The sequence below is a fragment of the Gopherus evgoodei genome, chromosome 9 (assembly GCF_007399415.2).
Source record: "Gopherus evgoodei ecotype Sinaloan lineage chromosome 9, rGopEvg1_v1.p, whole genome shotgun sequence".
Classification (NCBI taxonomy): Eukaryota; Metazoa; Chordata; order Testudines; family Testudinidae; genus Gopherus; species Gopherus evgoodei.
Window position 1 is genome coordinate 40,756,671 of NC_044330.1, and position 19,000 is coordinate 40,775,670.

At 42.1% G+C, this 19,000-nt stretch overlaps 1 protein-coding gene across 3 annotated transcripts in view; it reads left to right on the plus strand.

Moving 5' to 3' along the window:
- The first annotated feature begins 4,259 nt into the window (after positions 1-4,259).
- Positions 4,260-19,000, plus strand: part of SLC25A36 (solute carrier family 25 member 36) — a 55,985-nt gene continuing 41,244 nt past the window's right edge. Inside the window, exon 1 of one of the 3 annotated variants that reach the window (XM_030574319.1) lies at positions 4,260-4,565. In XM_030574319.1, the coding sequence (XP_030430179.1) occupies positions 4,525-4,565 (41 nt within the window). In that variant the 5' untranslated portion in view covers positions 4,260-4,524. Of the gene's footprint in view, positions 4,566-6,510; positions 7,057-19,000 lie in introns of those variants that run through there. The other 2 variants (XM_030574318.1, XM_030574320.1) reach the window with 2 other exon arrangements.

Genomic DNA, 19,000 nt, shown 5'->3' on the forward strand with positions numbered 1-19,000 from the left:
GCAAATGTAATGATCTTTTCTTGTTTGCCACCTGATGCCAAACTGCACATGATCCCCTTCAGCCTCTAGACCTGCCAAGTCTTACTCATCTGGAGAGGAAAAGCTCTCTCCATAGGTTTAATTTTAAGGTACTTTTTAAAGTCTTGCCATTTTGTTATGAAAGATTTAGCTGTGTGTTTCAATAAGAAATTTCAAATCTCCCTCATTTTCTTGCTGTTCCATCTTGAGAGACATTCTTCTATTTCCCCTACATGCTGTATACAGTAAAAATATATTATATCATGTGCTATGTAATTTGTAAAAAACATTGTCCATGTCATCTTTTGTCTCAACTACTGCAGCTTATGTCTTTCTGCATCTTAAATGCTATTGCTTCAACCATCTTCATTTCCCACCCCTCTAATCATTTCACTTTCCTCTTTGAATCATTTCACTGGCTTACTCATGCCTTCCACATCAAACTCAAACTTCTTATCTTCATCATATGTTGTCCATGTAGTTTAATAGGAAAAGTGTATAACTATCAAATATGGGAAATTATATATGTGTAGCCTTGCATTTTAAACTGACGAATGTGTAATTTGTGTGTACCTTAATGTTGCTTTTTCAGAAGGATTTTGTGTTGTGTTTATATTTTGAGATTACTCATAGGCGAACAGTATTTACTTTGGATCTACTATTGTGATAAATATGCATTTCAAAGTTGTACCATTGACATAATTATAAGCATTTCCATTATAGTTGATATGGATAGAATTTGCTTATTATATAGGCAGCATAAAATTTATGACGTCCTCAACTATTCATTTCCTTGCTCTCAAGTGCTTGGGTTCTGAAAATGTTGAGTTATGCCACGATTTTATTATCAATTAGCAACCTTAATGGGTTTTTGAAGCAAAAATTTTGGATTTGGGAATTTATCAAAGGTATTTTATTTTTTTAAACTTTTTTTATATAAGAAAATACAGAAATAGATTTTAAAATTTTCAATTCATGCAATGGAAAGTTATTAAACCAACAAAGCACGCAGCACTATTGAAGCTAATGAACCTCCTATGGAGCCCTGCTTCTTTCAATGCACAGTTGACATGATGCACTGATTCATAAGGCCCTGATCCTGCAAAGATTTATGCATATGCTTAACATTATGCATATGGTTAGTTCTGCTGAAGCCCAGTCTTAGCAGGATTATGAGCTAGGCATGCATGTATAGCACAGCCTACCTTCAGTTTGAATCCTGAAAATCTGTACGGGTATTAGTAAAATATTTTTGAGCTACATTAGCTATAAGTAAAAAATAAAATAAGATAATTTTAAATGGCCTATGATTCAAAAACTAATTTGTTAATTTTCTTCATGCTTCGCAGAAAAACACCCTTTTGCCTTCAGACTAAATGTGGCAATTTTCAGGCATAACACATTTTCATAACCAAAGTTATAGATGTGCTAGAATAAAGTTTTATCATAGAGCTGTTCACTACCTTAATATATGGAGAGACTATCATCTCTCTGTACTATTATTTCAATCTTTCCACAGACTCGGGAAGACACCATTACACTAGTTTATGTTTGGTTCACATTTGGAAGTTTTTCCAACCATAAGGAATATTAAACAACAACAACAACAACAAAATGAATTAAAGTTTAGATTCTGCAGAATCAGATGGGTCCACTTGAAATGTACTGGTGCTGTGTACTGCACATTACTAACTTAATTAAAGCTGATCCTTGCATTCTTAATCTACAGGGCTAGACCCTCAACTAGTATAAATTTTAGACTTTAAGGGCAGAAGGAACCATCATGATAATCTAGTATGACCTCCCATACTCTTGTAATTGGCCTATAACTGAGTTATTCATGTCCTCAGATTCTGATTTAAAAGACTTCACGTTGCAGATAATTCACTATTCACTCTAGTTCAAACCTGCAGTACTTGCTGAGGAGACTGAAAATCTCCTAGGGTATCTGCCAGTCTGACCTAAGCCAAAATTCCTTTCTGACCCTAAATATAATGATCAGTTAGACCCTGAGCATGTGGACAAGACCCACCAGCCAAATACCTGGCTTCAAGGAAGAGGACATGTAGGCAAGAATGGAAGGACACAAAAACTATGATCAGTTATCTGGCTTTTCCAGAAGACAGGAGGCAAGGAGAGGAATACAATACATGCAAAACAAACGTATACTCTGCCTTGCACACCACAGAATGCCATCTGGCAGTGAGACATTATCATCATGTCTCGCATGATCTTCTCATAATCAAACTAGAGAAACACAACCTCGATGGAGCTACTATAAGGTGGGTGCATAACTGGTTGGAAAGTCATTGCCTGAGAGTAGTTATCTGTGGTTCCACAGTCATGCTGGAAAGGCATAATGAGTGGGGTCCTGCAGGAATCTGTTCTGGGTCCGGTTCTGTTCAATGTCAATATCCATGATTTAAATAATTGCATAGAGAGTACACTTATCAAGTTTGCGGACAACACCAAGCTGGAAGGGGTTGCAAGTGTTTTGAAGGATAGGATTAAAATTCAAAATGATCTGGACAAACTGGAGAAATGGTTTGAAATAAATAGGATGAAATTCAATAAGGACAAATGCAAAGTACTCCACTTAGGAAGGAACAATCTGTTGCACACAATGGGAAATGACTGCCTAGGAACGAGTACTGTGGAAAGGGATCTGGGGGCCATAGTGGATGACAAGCTAAATATGAGTTAACAGTGTAACACTATTGCAAAAAACAACAACAACAACAAAATAAACCCATCATTCTGGGATGTATTAGCAGGAGTATTGTAAGCAAGACATGAGAATTCTTCTGCTCTACTTCAAGCTGATTAGGCTCAACTTGGAGTATTGTGTCCAGTTCTGGGCACCACATTTCAGGAAAGATGTGGACAAATTGGAGAAAGTCCAGAGAAGAGCAATAAAAATAATGAAAGGTCTAGAAAACATCACCTATGAGGGAAGATTGAAAAAAATTGGGTTTGTGGTTTGTTTAGGCTGGAGAAGAAAAGACTGAGGGGGGACATGATAACAGTTTTCAAATACATAAAAGGTTACAAGGAGGAGGCAGAAAAATTGTTTTTCTTAACCTCTGAGGATAGGACAAGAAGCAGTGGGCTTAAATTACAGCAAGGGCAGTTTAGGTTGGACATTAGGAAAAATTTCCTGTCAGAGTGGTTAAGCGCCGGAATAAATTGCCTAGGGAGGTTGTGGAATCTCCATCACTTGGATTTTTAAGAGCAGGTTGGACAAACACCTGTCAGGGATGGTCTAGATAATACTTGGTCCTGCCTTGAGTGCAGGGGCCTAGACTACATGACCTCTCAAGGTCCCTTCCAGTTCTATGAGTCTATGATTCTATGATCACCATTATCACTCCCAAAAATGCATTGGTCATTGGGGCATCAACACTGATGAGCAATCAACCAATTGTCTCCACCCCGGACGATTGTATGTCAGTGCTCAATTCTCCATGAAGACCATTCCTGTCCGCTCTTTTATGTTGTCACTCCATCTCTTCTTCTGCCTACCTCTTTTTCTCTTCCCTTGTACTGGCCCTTGGAGGATGATCTTGGATAGGCCACATGATCTTGTTACATGGTCATACCACTTCAGCTTGTGCTTCTTCACTGTCGAGTGAGACAGTATATCACATGCCAAATGTTATCATGCAGTCTTGTTATTATGCATGCCATAGGGTACTGTATAATAATAATAATCTGCTGTCTTGTAAGTTGTATCCCATATGGTACCACAAGACAGTGATACATTATCTTCTATATCAAAAGGATACCATATAATAGTGATAATAGTATCTCACACACCACAGATAGTACTATACAATAGTGATATGCCTTCTCACATACTGTAGATAACATACGGTACTAGAGGGATGTAGTATTTCCATTGACGAATGGTATACTGATGTACTATATTGCATGCTGTAAAACACATGATAGCAATATGCTATCCCCTATGCATATGGTGTCCTATGGTATCTTGTATGCTTTACAGGACTGTGCGATTGTATTAAGCTGTTAGCTGTACATTAATTATACACTATAGCCTCACATCCCTGTCTTCTCCACTCTCTCTGACTCTAGACAACAGCCTCCTCCATCACCCTTAGCTATTTCATTGAAGAATTTGCGAGTCACGTGAAAGGAGCCTACTGGAGCTGGGCCTGGGCGCTGATGTCACATCCTCCCATGGGCCAATGGCAGGGTCTGTTTATGTTGGGCCTAGTTTTATATTCATAAGCGAAGACCTGTAGGGGCACTGGCTTTGCTGCGGGTAGTTGTTGCCGCTGGAGGCTCCAGCAGCAGCTGTGATCGAGGCTGCTATTCTCTCCGCGGGAGGAGGGAAGGAGCCGGCGCTTGGTGGCACGTTCGCTCGCAGCAGGAAGCAGCTTTGACTCCGTGTCTGTTCATTCAGCGTCCAGAGGAGTGAACGAGCAGAGCGGAAGCGCCCATCACCTCCTCCCTCCCGTCTGCAGTGGACGAGAATGAGAGAGAATGAGCCAGAGAGACACCCTGGTGCATCTGTTTGCTGGAGGGTAGGTGCAGCCACTAATTATTTACTCTGGCCTCACCTCGTGCCCCACTGGCGTGTGTAGGTGCAAACCCTCTGCAATGTGATCAGCCAGGGGAGAGGTCTGAGGGAAATGGGGCCTGTCAAGGAATAGAAGGAGGCAGGGGGAAAGCAATTCGCTAGCGTTTCTCAGGAAGATCCCCTTTGTGCGAGATGTTTTCCCGTTCCTGGGTGTCAGCGAGGCCTGTACATGCAAAGCAGCACCTCTCCTAGCTCCTCCTCATTGCTGCAGCCACCAGGGAAATGGTTTCCAGCTCTGCAGTCTGGTGCAGCCGCTGCTGTTGTGGGGGGTGGGACTGCTGACGAGGCAAATCCTCCTTTGCTCTTTGGAGGAGATGGGTGGTTGGGTCTCCACAGCCCTCATTGTGGAGGGCAGAAGAGATTGCAGTGAGTGGGGTAGTGGCAGCAGGGAAACTTGTCTGGAGTGTGGATGGGAGGAGGCCACCCACTGCAGTGTCTGCATGGACTAGGGACTGATCTGCTGGTTGTGTGTGTGGAGGGGGGAGTGTGAATCTCAACCAATTCTCTTCAGGGGGAGGTGTGGGCAAAGGGGTGAGATGCTTGGGCTGAGAGTGACTTGGTTGGCGTTTGGGGGTGAACGAGTTGGCTGGCTGCCGCGAGCGATGCGGAGGAAGGGTTGAGATGGGGACCGTGGACAGCACGGGGGCAGAGGGTAGCTTGGAGGGAGGGAAGGGGGTTTCAGGCCACTGTAGGTGGAAACTGGCGAGCGGGGAAGTAAAAGGGTGTCTTGGGGTGGCGGCGGCGGCGTTTCAGGAGGAGGTGGCTGGGCTGCATGGCAGCAGGGGCTGTTTGCAGTGGGGAACGCGGCTGTCACGGTGCGAGTTGGCGGGCACTTTCGGGCAATGTCTTGCAGAGGTAGCTGGACAAGCAAGCGAGTGCTTGGGCCGAGGCTGGCATTGTTTGCGCAGATACCAGGGTTAAACAGTATCAGAGGGTAGCCGTGTTAGTCTGGATCTGTAAAAGCAGCAAAGAATCCTGTGGCACCTTATAGACTAACAGACGTTTTGGAGCATGAGCTTTCGTGGGTGAATACATGCATCTGAGGAAGTGGGTATTCACCCACGAAAGCTCATGCTCCAAAACGTCTGTTAGTCTATAAGGTGCCACAGGATTCTTTGCTGCTTTTACAGGGTTAAACACTTTCTCTCATCTCCTTCTTTCCTGTAAGGCGGCACAGTTTATTCTGCAAGCGGATGGGTTCCCCTCTCCTCCCCCCAGCCCTTCCCTGCTGCAACACCCAGCCCCTGCCCAGAGTCCTCAGGCACAAACAGCAACCTCTCCCCTCTTGTAACTAGCTATAGTTTCCGCCACGTAAACATGACCATCTTGGCTACTGCTGAGGACGTGCAACCGCCTCGTCACACCGGGGGCCGTGAAGATGGCCTGAGCCTGCTGCATTTTTCTCTTCCCATGTGCACCGCGGTGTGGCTGCTTCAGCTCCGCATTTTGCTCGCTACTCCCCACCCCGGTGTTACGCCGCGCTCTCCGGGCCCAAACGCCGAGCCGGGACAGTGCCCAGCCCCGCAGAGCGAGGATCAGCCCTCAGTGCCTCCATTCCGGGGAGGAGCCGGCACCAAACAGAGACCACCTGGCTCTTTGAGAGCCTCAAAGCAGAGAGCGTAGGGTCTCCTGCCCCTCCCTTTTTATCTCTGCCAGGGGAGGAAACTCTTCTGCCCTTCGCTGAGAGGACCCACCTTTCCCAGCTGCGTGCAGCCGCAGGGAGCAGTAGGGAGGGCGGGGAGGCTGCAAAGGTAGAGTCACTCCCCCCCGCTTGTGATTATCTAGACACAGAAATGCTCTCCGACCCGCCGCTGCTGCTAGATAACAGCGTCCCTCCCGGATATCCCTCTGCCCCGTGTGCTAAGAAATCTCCCCCAGGGAACACCCTACGGCACCCCTTTTCTCCACCCCCCTCTTGCCGTGATCCACCCTTTCCTTTCCCTCCCCGTTTCTGAATGTGGGGGCAGGAGAGGAGGCTGTAGGCGGATTCCCTCCCTCCAGCCGCCTGAGTTAACTCCCCTCTTTGCACCGCTTCTTTCCAGCCTCTCCCCTCCCTCTGCGGTGCTGGTCATGTGAACGGGGCCAGCTGGAGCGGGGCGGCGATGTCACGTCCTGCCGGGGGCCAGTGGCGATGTCTGGTGATGTTGGACCCAGCTGCGTGTTCATAAGTCCAGGTTCCTGGTTTGCCGTGGCTGCAGCCGCGGGAGGACGCGGCAAGAGCAGCAACTCCGGCTGCCGTTGCCTGTGACCTGGGAGGAACGGGTGTGGGCTCGCTCTCCACGCGGAACGCAGCCGTCTCTGTCGCCGGATAGCTCCATGTTCAGCAGCAGTTAGGGACCCTGGATGAGCACAAGCGCCCATTACCTCCTGTCTGCAGGGGCCAAGCATGAGAGGATGAGCCAGAGACACAGCCTGGTGCATCTCTTTGCTGGAGGGTGGGTGGTGGAGCCACTAGTTTCTCTCTCTAGCCCCCCACTCCTTATACTGCTGCATGGTATGGGGGCCTGGCAGGGGGGAGAGGCTCTGATGGTGGGGGTGAATCTCTCCGTTTTTATGTGGTCTCTTAATGGAAATTGGAGGCGTGCCTTGGGGGCATAGATGGCCATGGGGGTATTTTATAGTTTGTTTAATGGTATGTTTCTCAGGAGAGAAATGTGTCATTCACACACCTCCCTCCACCCCAAAGGCAGAAGGGATTGCAGAAGTGCTGCATGCAGAAGCATGTATCTGGCTGGCAGCAGGGCCTGTTGGCTGGGATGGTTTTTGAGCTGTTTTCTGCATCATTTTATATCCTTGCATAACAAATGATCTCATCACTCTTGTTCTGCTGGAGGAGTTGGGTGCCCGGGGTTTGTCTTAATCTTCTCAGGAGCTGTAATGTGAGGAACCTCTTTAGATAGCCTGTCTATTGTAGTGTTTGCAGGGCCTTCAGACAGTTCCTAGGGTAGGAAGAGGGACCTGGTGTAGGGGGAGGAGAGGAGAAGGTTCATCTAGACAGATCTTATAGAAAAGGAGGGCAACTTAACTGGACTCTGTGTGTGTGTGTACATATGTACAGCTGTGTGTTTGTGTGTTCGTATGTACAGATGCAAAGGTGTGTGGAGGAGACAGGGATGGATTCTCAGGGTTAGTCATTTGGGCTTCTGGTACAGCTGGGAGAGGATACCTTAACTGTGTTCCGTGAAGAATCATGAGGGTGGTCTATCTAGTTGCCCTGGTTTTTGAGGATTGGGAGTATGGCTTTGGGGAAGGGTGGGTCTCTCTGATAAGAGATTGCAGATTCAGGCTGAAGCAAACTATAGGATTTGGGTGTGAGTACACACTCTAGGATCTTAATGAGCAGAATGTGTGTCTGATTTCCCCAGCACTTTCCTTTTAACAGTGCTTGGGCAGGTACAATTACTTCCAGTTTCTGCCCTCCAGATGTACAAGTGGAAGGAGAAGAGAAGTAATGCAGCAGCAGGGCCCAGGACAGCGCCTCCTGGGTTTCAGCTCCTTGTAAATCTTCAGAAAAACGAATGAGAGAGAGAGAGAGTCCCTGCTTCCTCTAACATTTTGAACCCTCATCTCAGCACCCTGGCTTGACAGCTCTACAAAAGGAAGGCCAAGAGAGTGAGAGAAGCTTGCTTGAGAGTAAACACAAGGTTCAGGTCTGTAAACTGAATCAAGGCCAGATACAGATTGTTAATCTCTGAAGCTAATGAATTTCTCTGCCCTTGATAAGAGGTCTGATCTATAAACTTTGTGGTCTGGCAACCAGGCCCTTCAAATGAGTCAAAGGTTCTGTTGCGTGGAAGATGTTGAGACACCTTATATTACCTTTTCACTGGATGCTAGGCACAGATTTATTTCTAATCCTGGCTCAGCAAAGCCAGAAGTATATATTCATTCATTTAGCAGCGTGAAAGTTATTTAGGGTAACTGAAAAACCCATATGTCACTTTAGTTTATAGCATGAAGAGTAATCTTTCCTTGAGTGATTCCTTTTATTTTAGATTTTGCTGAAGAACATAGAAGAGCACTTTAAAATATTGCTTTATCAGGACTGTTACCATATCTAATTCTCTACTCAAATTGTGTGTGGTGGGAACAATATGGGAAGGTAGGAAAACAGGATTTCATTCATCTTACTGGGGTGAATGTAGTGCTTGTGAAATGTTCCAGATATGGGACCAAAACAGAAAACTCCAACATCACTTGCTTTAGGGGTGAGGGGGCAGTTGAGTCTTCATTTCCATTTAATTGTTGGCCTCTGTATTGAGACTACTGCTGAAGAAGTCAGTTGTAGTGATTTAATGATGCAGACACATCTTCTTAGAACTGAATTGTGATCACTAGCTCATTTCATAATAGGCACCAAACAAATATCTGATTGTAACAGCTCATGGCTGCTACCAGCTTGGTCTGGATTTTAAATTTAAAGAACTAAAGTTGAGAGGATCCACATTCTATTTCTGATTGCCTTCCTTTCCCCACCCCCACCCCCATGTACATGCCCCATACTCACATAGCTCCCTTTATAGCAGGCTTGATTGATATTGTAGCATACTGAACTTTAAACAGGTTGTAGTTGTTGCATAATTTTTCAGTGTTTTTAACTGTTAAAGCCATTTTACTTTGGTAGTTTCATTTTCTGAAAAATAAGTAAAGATAATGGTAAATATTATCAGTGTTTTATGACATCCAACCTAAAATAGAAATAATATTCAGCTATCTAAAATAATAAACAATTAGGGATTATGGTCCTTGTGTATATTGAAGTAACACAAACTTTTTCCTAGTAAACATTCAAGTTTTACTACATATTTCTACTGGAGTAATTTGATCACCAGTACATTTCTCCTCCCTCCGTAGCTTTATGAAAGTTTCACTATTGTTATGTGAAATCTACCTTTTAGACAACTATAGCTTCCAAAGGTGAGAATCTTTCAAAAATATATCAAAATATGGTAGAAGTCACATTTGGAGCCAGAAAGTCAATAGTGCAGGGAAACATCAAATAAGCATTGGCTCATTTTGATGTGTAGAAGACAGACAAGTAGGAGATTCAAAAATGTGTTGTTAAAACAAGAATTTGTCATTTTGTTCATTTGGTAACAGAGAACTTTGCAAATCATTTTTCTGCTATTGGAGCATCTGGTCTTAAAAAAGAAAAGCAATTTTCATCAGTAATAACTTGCAAGGAAATATTGTTTTAAATAGCAAATGCCTTTGGCCACTTTATGAATCCTTGCTTTACTATCTGTATACTGAAATACCAGATTTTGGACTTTTTTTATTGCAAAACAACAGTTACACAGTAGAACCATAATTCATAGATTGATAGATTCCAAGGCCAGAAGGGACCATTGGGATCATCTTGTCTGATCCAGAATAGAACTTCCTACAACAGATCTTTTACAAAAACATCCGGTCTTGATTTAAAAATTGCCAGCGATGGAGAATCCACCATGATCCTTCATAAGTTGTTCCAAAGGTTTATTACTCTCACTGATAAAAATTTATGCCTTATATCCAGTCTGAATCTGTCTACATTCAACTTCCATCCATTGGATCCTGTTATACCTTTTTCTGTTAGACTGAAAAGCCTATTATGAATATTTGTTTATCATGTAGTTACTTACAGTCCGTAATCAAGTCACTCCTTAACCTTCTCTTTGCTAAGATAAATAGATTGAGCTCCTTGAGAAATCATGTTTTCTAGTCCTTTAATCTTTCTCGTGGCTCTTCTCTGAACCGTCTCCAATTTATCAACATTCTTCTTGAATTGTGGGCACCGGAATTTGATACAGAATTCCAGCAGTGGTCATACTAAGGCCGAATACAGAAGTAAAATAACCTCTCTACTCCTACTCAAGAGTCCCCTGTTTATGCATCTAAGGATTACATTAGCTGTTTTGGCCACAGTGTTGCACTGAGAGGTCATGTGGGAGTCATGATGGATAATCTTCTGAACATCTTTTTCAGAGTCTCTGTTTCCCAGGATAGCGTTCCCCATGATATCAATATGGCCTACAGTCTTTGTTCCTAGGTGTATACATTGACATTTAGCCATATTAAAACACACGTGTTTTGCTTTCACCCAGTTTACCACACTTAATCAGAAGCTTTTTTTAATATTCTACATCAGAAGCACCAAAAGTTGATTGAAAGGATTTATACTTTTAGATATACTGTCAAGCCTGGATAGGTGTTGCATTATGCTTGTGCAATCACTGATACTGCTCACTTTCAACACAGCCAAAGTACTATATTCATACTACATTATTATATTAGTACTATATTCTAGCCATGCATCAGGATCCACAGCCACAAACCCATGTGCCCATGCAGAGTCCCACTAATTTCAAGCACCTTGCATTGAGGATTAGAAATCTGCACTACTGGATCTTGATCTAGGATCAGTGCCTTATGCGAGATTTCCAGTCACCTGAAGACTTGCTTGGATGCACTTCTTAGAACTCTTTTTTTTTTTAATTATTATTTTTATTTTTTAAGAACTACACAATTAATCAGGGGTTAGCATGGGCCCTCTGACTTCTGGTTGAGTCCATGTATTTGTATTCCCATGTAGTCTTGTGATGGGTATTAGATCGGGCATATTAACCCAGGCCAGGAAGGGGAAGGTACAGAAGATTACCAATTTTAAGATTGGAGAATCATGTTAATGGATCTCTGTATTGGATAGCATCTAAATTAATATTTTAGTCCAGTCCAAGCAGGTACATTAAATATATCTCTTGATTATAGGACCTTCTGTGAAAAGATTTGTAGCAGGAATCATTTTTTAAAAAATAATCTATACAATAAAGAATGATGCCCCTTAGTAATTGATTTTGGAATTCATTAGGAGTGGAGGCATCTTAGTAATTGACTTTGTAATTTGTGGGGAGGGAAGGGGTACTAGAAATTGGAGAGTCACAAATGAAAATTAGTTTAGTAACTAGCATCCGTGGTGGAGTGACTTCCTTTCTGTTCCAGAAATGCCCAGGGCCTTGGGGTTGCACAGACTGAGTTTATCCTTAAAACAGTAGGAACTCAGGCTGTGTGTTCTCTGGGACCAGTCAAGGATAAGACATTACATTACTACATAGGAGGTGGGAAACTTCTTTGCATGAGTGGTGTGGCTGAGCTGTGCAGTTCCTTGACTTTCACTCTTTTTTTTTTAAAGCTGTTTGGTTCCCTGCAGCAAGTTGACCTTTCTCCTGGATAGGTAAACATGCTTCAACAACAGTCTCCAGGGGATTCTGCAATCTGTACAGCTAACCAGAAATCTTTGGAATCCTAAAAATAACTGAAGTCATGCAGCAGTTTGTCTGCTTGCAGGTTTATAGTGAATCTCTGCAAAATACTGAAACAGAGTGAAGTCTTTGCAATTCATAGGATGAAGGTACACTGTACAGATTAACAGTGTTAGTGTCTGAAAGGGAGGATTCATGCACTGATAGTTTCCTGTGTTCAGTTTAAGATGTTAACTGGTAGCTAATTGTGTTGTGTTTTTTTTTTAAGTTGTACAAGGCCTGTATAATTAGACTGTTGGGAGGTAATTCATAACAATAAGGCAAAAAGTACTGTCAGGTTTACTTCAGTTGTCCTAACCGCTGGACCAAACCCACTTTCCCAAACTTAAGACTCTGGGCACAAATTAGTATACTTTGATATATTTCAGATTTAGTCCTGATCCTCTTCCTTTCCTAGGCCACCCCAATCCTTCCCTCCTGTAGCTTCCCCTTCCTCTGTTGCCCAAATAATCCTCTCAGGAAAAAAACAGTGTTAGTTTAGAATTGAGACTGTGTAATTTGCTCCATGAATTGGATGTTGCTACTTCGAACTTCTGTGCCCTTGGTAAAAATAGCTAATGATATTTTGAGAATTGTGGCATATCTAGAATATTCTATTGGAAAGCTGATGTTATTTAAAGGGTCACTGTCAACATAAAGATGAAGTTTATAAACAAATTTATTTACTTCTGTTAGTTATAGACACTCCAAAAACAAAGCATAAGGAGTAACACATAAATTGTTTTCTTTTTGTATTTTTGCAGTTCTCTCCGCTTGGATAATGAAAATCAGTTCAGTGTTACTGTCAGATTCTTAGTTTGAAACACAAATACTGCAACATGATTAGAATTTTTTTAAAAATTTAATTTCATTGCGATTTTATTTTGAAGCGGTGGAAGTATTCCTTTTGGTCTTAGGTTTGTAAAAGAAGGTGTTGGCTTTTTGTCTTTTTTTTGGTTTTTGTTAATACAAAAATTAAGTGTTGAGCTTTTTAAATAACCACTAAAATCTGAACAGCTGAATGAGACTTTCTGCTGGCTAATATTGTTAGATTCCTTGCTATATTTTGTGGGTAAAGTGCATTCTCTGGATGATTTGCTGTTCTTAACTAGGGTTTCCAGGTGTCCATTTTTCAAATGGAATATCTTGTTGAAAAGGGACCCTGGTGGCTCTGGTTAGCACTGCTGACCGGGCCATTAAAAGTCCGGTTGGCAGCGCAGCAGGTCTAAGGCTCCCTGCCTGCTATGGCTCCGCATGGGTCCTGGAAGCAGAGGCATGTCCCCTCTCTTACTGCGACATTTTAGGGGCTGTCAGGGGGCTCTGCACTCTGCCCCAGTCCCAAGCACCAGCTCTGCAGCCCCCATTGGTCAGGAACCACGGCCAATGGGAGCTGCGGGGGCAGCGCACAGAGCCGCCTGGCCATGCTTTTGCGTAGGAGCTGGATGGGAGTGGGGGACATGATGATGATGCTTCTTCCAGGAGCTGCTTGAGGTAAGCGCTGCCCTGAGCCTGCAATCATGACCCCCTCCTATGCCCCGACCCCCTGCCCAGCCCTGCTCCCCCTCCTGTGTTCCAAACCCTTTGATCCTAGTCCAGAGCACGCTTCTGGACCCCAAACCCCTCATCCCTAGCCCCACCACAGAGTCCAGACCCCCAGCCAAAGTCCTCACCCTGCCCCAACACCTTGCCCCAGCCCTGATTGCCCTCCCACCCTGTGAACCCCTCAGTTCCAGCCTGGAGCACCCTCCTGTACCCCAAATCCCTAATTTCTGGCCCCACCGCAGAGCCTGCACCCCCAGTCCAGAGCCCATACCCCCTCCCACACCCCAACCCCCCTGGAGATTTTTAAGAGCAGGTTAGACAAACTCTTGTCAGGAATGTCTAGATAATACTCAGTCCTGCCTTGAGTGAAGGGGACTGGACTAGATAACCTCTCAAGGTCCCTTCCAGTCCTATGATTCTATGATTTTTATCAACTACAGTTGGTTAATAACCATAGTAAAAGTGTCTTGATTTAATTAATAATCTAAGTTCTTAACCAATCACATAGTGTTTTAATATCATGTGCTGCAGAGAACCACAGGAGATACCTTAATGAGCTGCTTGCGAGCCTCAGCCTGAGTAACACTGGGTTACAGAATCTCTCTTTAGTAAACTGTAGTAGTTTGTCCATCTATTAATGGTATGCCAGAATTATGAACACACAGAAGTGGGTGTTTCTTTCTATGTATTTTTTGGTGTCAGTCTTAGTAAATAAACTGTGTGTGCAACAAATATTGAAGACTAATATTAGGAATTGACTGATACACAGGGATAACATGTTTTTCCTATTAAAATGCACTTTGGTCTCATTATGCTACTGTCAGAGTTACTGACCTACTTGTAAAGTTCCTTGTATGTCTGTATAAGTTATGTTTAGCAGCGTGTCTGATATTTTAGTTCTTTACCCACAGATTCTGTCTATTGAGTCACAGTGGAGGGACATGCACAGATGGGATTTTTTTTGTCAGTACTAATGATTCAAGTTAAAATTCAATTTTTATTTTATGTAATATATTATAATATATTTACAGTACATTCATTTTCAAGATCAGGGCTTCACTTTGTGTTTCGGTGCCAGTTCAATAAATCTTGTGACTACAGTTAATCACTGCATTGTATTCAGTTCCTCAATGTTTGGGAATTTTCCTTCTATCCAGACAAGTAAACAGCTGATGCATTATTACAAAATCTCTATTGAACCTTCCTCTCCCTACACCATTCTCTAATCTGACAAGTTAAGTGCAAATTCTAGAGAAGTTGATTGTGTGTGGTGGTGGTGGTTTGTTTTGTTTAAAATACTAAAATAAATATTTTTCACAATTCCTCCCCCCCCTTATAATATGTAAGTAAAATAAATCCTGAGCTATAATCTAACTACATTGTGCCTCTTTCTCACAGGAGAAAAGTGAGAAAGCACATAGATCTTCCACACTGATTCCTGTACTGTCATTTATAAGGCTTTGCGTCACTCTGGCAATGTAGGGGCCTTAAAACTCCTACAGATTTTGTGCTCCTGCAGGAATTGACTGAAAATGGGAATAGCTAACTAACAATAGGAACATTAACAATGTTACTGAGCAAGAACAGCTGCTACATTTTTGCCTCAGAGAATGAAATGAATTAACTAGCTAGCAGGCTGCTACATTTCTGCCTGGGAGAAAGAGCTTTCCTTGTGCATAATAAAAAAGCCCTACCCCTCCATGCCCCCAGCGAGCCTCAGTAGCAAGCAAGAGGGACAGAGTCTCACGCTTGTTCACAGGCACGCATGCCCAGCCCCACCCCTGACTGTGATCAAGGTCTCCGTGCACATCCATGTCCAGCCCCCCACAGTGATTTGCATTTTTGAGGGTGCCTGGGCTGCCAGGGAAGAGGCAGGTGTCCCACTGCAGATTTCTTTTGCACTTTTCTGTGCAGGGGGCACAGAAATTTGCAGGCCATATGAATTCTGTGCCTCCACAGGAGCGCAGAATTCTGTCAGGAGTAGCATATGCGTAGGAAGTGAGCTTCTTATCTCCACATACCTGTACTTTCAGCTACTGTAAGCAGGTGGTTATGAAATATTATAATCCGAACAGATGGGCTGTACTGGTATTTTTTTTTCTTAATATAGTGAAACATGGTTCACACTGGTTCAGGTGTTGCTGCAGGGAAATGGAAATGCTGCAAGAATCAAGCCCAAAGAGAGTTCATTTTGAACTCTACAAAATTATCCCACACAGAGTAAGTGAGGAATGGGTGGAAATAGGGACACCAAATGTAAAGCCCTAATGAAAGAAATGGGTCTGACCTTTTTTTTTTTTTTTTTTTTTGTAATGTCCCTTTACTTGAAAGCAATGGCTGAAACTCCATCTCTGTGTCTTGTTGGATGTCAGTGTCACAGTCTGCAGAGCTTGTATGGTATCAAATAGCATGCTACTAACAAGGGTCACTTTCAGATGGCCTCAAATCACCTCTAACAACAGCCAGAGAATGAGGTGATGATTTTAGCCTTAACTTTGTGTGTTTCCTTTAACAATTTTTAAATATATTTGTACCTTAAGATGAGAGATGGTGATGGGAATGAATCTTTTCTGTGAATGTGTACTGAGACCTCTTCAACATGCCATTAGCTTAGGTATACAGATGTGCCAGCTGCACTGATAAAATAAGTGTTAGTGTTTTGTACAAAGAAAATTGTACACAGTTGCTGTTTATTTGTAGCTTTCATAAGACATACAGCTCTTTGTTATGTACTTCTATGTACACAACCATCCTAACATATGTTGGCAGCTGTGGAGGAGAATCTTAATGTGATACAAAATAGAAGTTTTCAGTTTAGAGATCCTCCTCTTATTCAACAGGTCTAAAGAGAAAGAGAGGATAATCTTGTGACTCATGCACAGTCTGTGAGTCAGAAAATCACAGCTCTTTTTCTAGCTGTGTCATGTACTTCTGGTATGATCTTGGCTAGTCACCTAATATCGCCATGCCTCAGTTTTCCTGTCTATAGAAGTTAATACTTGCATCTTTCTTAACGGTGCTGAGACTTAACGATTGTGTAGTTCTTTGATAAAGAATAGCATGCCCTGCATCAGCAATAATTCATATGCAAAGTGCTTAAAAATCTACATTGCCGACAATAGCATAGGTTATATGAGTTTATTATGCCAAGCATTCATCATATATGCTATAATTTTAGAAATGAGGCACTCTACAATTTTTTTTTTGATCCTACATCCATGTAACTGCAAGAGAAGAAAATATTGATATCGGTCTCATTAACAAGTAAAATTCAAAAAGCCTCTTTTAAAAAAATTCATGGTAATAGTTCTTGTCTGTTCCCCTTTCCTGTACTCACTTCTAAATTTCTAAAAACATTTATCTACTCTGCATTTAAATGATTTTCCTGCACAATTCCACTTAATCTAAAAAGAGGCACTTTTTGCGGTATATTGCTTAAAAAAAAAAGGCACCTCAAACCACAATACCTAAATATTGAAATAGCTATATTTGTTTTTTCCCCTTAATTCGAAAATAACTTAATAGATCAGTGGTTCTCAACCTTTCCAGACTACTTTCAGAGTCTGATTTGTCTAGCATACTGTAAATTTCACCTCACTTAAAAACTTGGGCTTTGGCTTCAGCCCGATGTAGCGGGGCTTGAGCTTGGCCCTGGCAACCTCATTAAAACAAACTTGCCCACAGTTTGAGAACCACTGATATAGAAGATAAAACAGTATAAAATATCATTGTGTTAAATTTTAGTTTGTACTGAGTTTGCTAGTGCTTTTTATGTAGCCTGTTGTAAAACTAGGCAAATAGATGAGTTGGTGTACCCCCTGGAAGACCTCTACATACCCCTAGGGTACATGTACCCCTGCTTGAGAACCACTGGAATAGATGATTTGAACAGAGGGTAAAAGATTTTCTAGGCAGGTGCTTTGAATACCAAGTTTCATTCCATTTAATTTCTTTTCCCCTTCAGCAGATAATTTTTTTAAAAATTGAATCAACATAGTCTGAACTTATTTGAACAAATATGTGTACTAGTTCCTAATTTAAATTATTGAAACCTTCACAGATTAATGACTTGAACTTGGTAAAAGTTCGTAGTAACAATAAAGAATCGTTTGTAGTTTTGCATTTTCTAAAGCCTGCAACTTTAACTTTTTGGGAATTTTTAAAAAAACAAACAAACCTTCAACTGTGTACTGCAAGGTATTTTTGAAAACCTTTTTTAAAATCACTGCACAAATTTTGAAAGGTAAGACAGGATGTTTTACAGCTAACCTTTGGTTGGGGGCTGGCACAGATTTTCAAATTTTCCACTTTTCCAGATTTTTAATTGATTAAGCAGTGAAAAGACAAATAATTTCTCCAATCTTGTAAAACTGTGCAAGTTTTACATAGTTAACAAAAAGATTGGGCAAATATAGTATGAAGTATGTGGCATCCAAACATTAAAATCACTATAGCAGCCTTACAAAGTCCCAGGGATAGAGAGTAATGCTTAACACTGTTTGGAGGAAAGGCTTACAGACTTTCAGATGTCATCACATAACATCCCTGTGTGAACTACAGAAATTGTTTACATGTAGAAGTTGTATTAGCTACAAATATATTCAATATTTTCCTATCTTTTAGGGCAACTTGACACTTTCCAGGTGTCAAAGTTGTCAAGTGTCAAGTTGCCCTAAAAGATAGGAAAATATTGAATATATTTGTAGCTAATACTATTTCTACATGTAAACAACTTCTGTAGTTCACACAGGGATGTTATGTGGTGACAAATGGGACAGAGGTCCTCCATATGATTGTAGATGAGAGGGGAAGGGATTCAGAAGACAGTCTCCTAATGTGATCCACAAGAGGAAAGTCTGACAATGCCTGGTGTACAGCCCTGGTGCATGCTCTAAATGTGTGAAATAATTAACTGTAAAACCAGGCTGGAATGAAGTTTGTGTGGGAGAGATCAAGGGTGCTTCTCATTAGTGGTTTTGTTTTGTTTTAAATATTTGGTATCTTAAGGACCAACCAGTGTGGAATCAAATGCTGTATTACCAGCTTAGTTTTCTATTGGTGAATAATATTCATAGGTAGCCTTTGTGGATGATAAGATAATGGATCTGTGTTTGAACCTGGGCCATTATTTAGCAAAGCAAATCCCAGACCTTGGACCTGCAAAACATTTGCTCCCTGAAAGTGTAGCACTGTTCTTTTACTCATTAGCATCTTAATATTCTGCCCCTCTTCTCCTTCATCTAAGAAAATGCTATGTTTCTTTTCCCTACAAATTGAAAGTACCCAGCAAGCAAAAAATCTATGGGATAGAAAGCATAAGTACTCATTCCTTTGTCCTGGCAACATGAATATGAAGCCAGTGTTAGAAATACATTTATTACTATGACTGTAATGAACATTGTATCTTTAAAAGCAGCAAAGAGTCCTGTGGCACCTTATAGACTAACAGATGTATTGGCGCATGAGCTTTCGTGGGGGAATACCCACTTCGTCGGATGCATGTTCGTGGGTTTTCCCCCACGAAAGCTCATGCGCCAATATGTCTGTTAGTCTATAA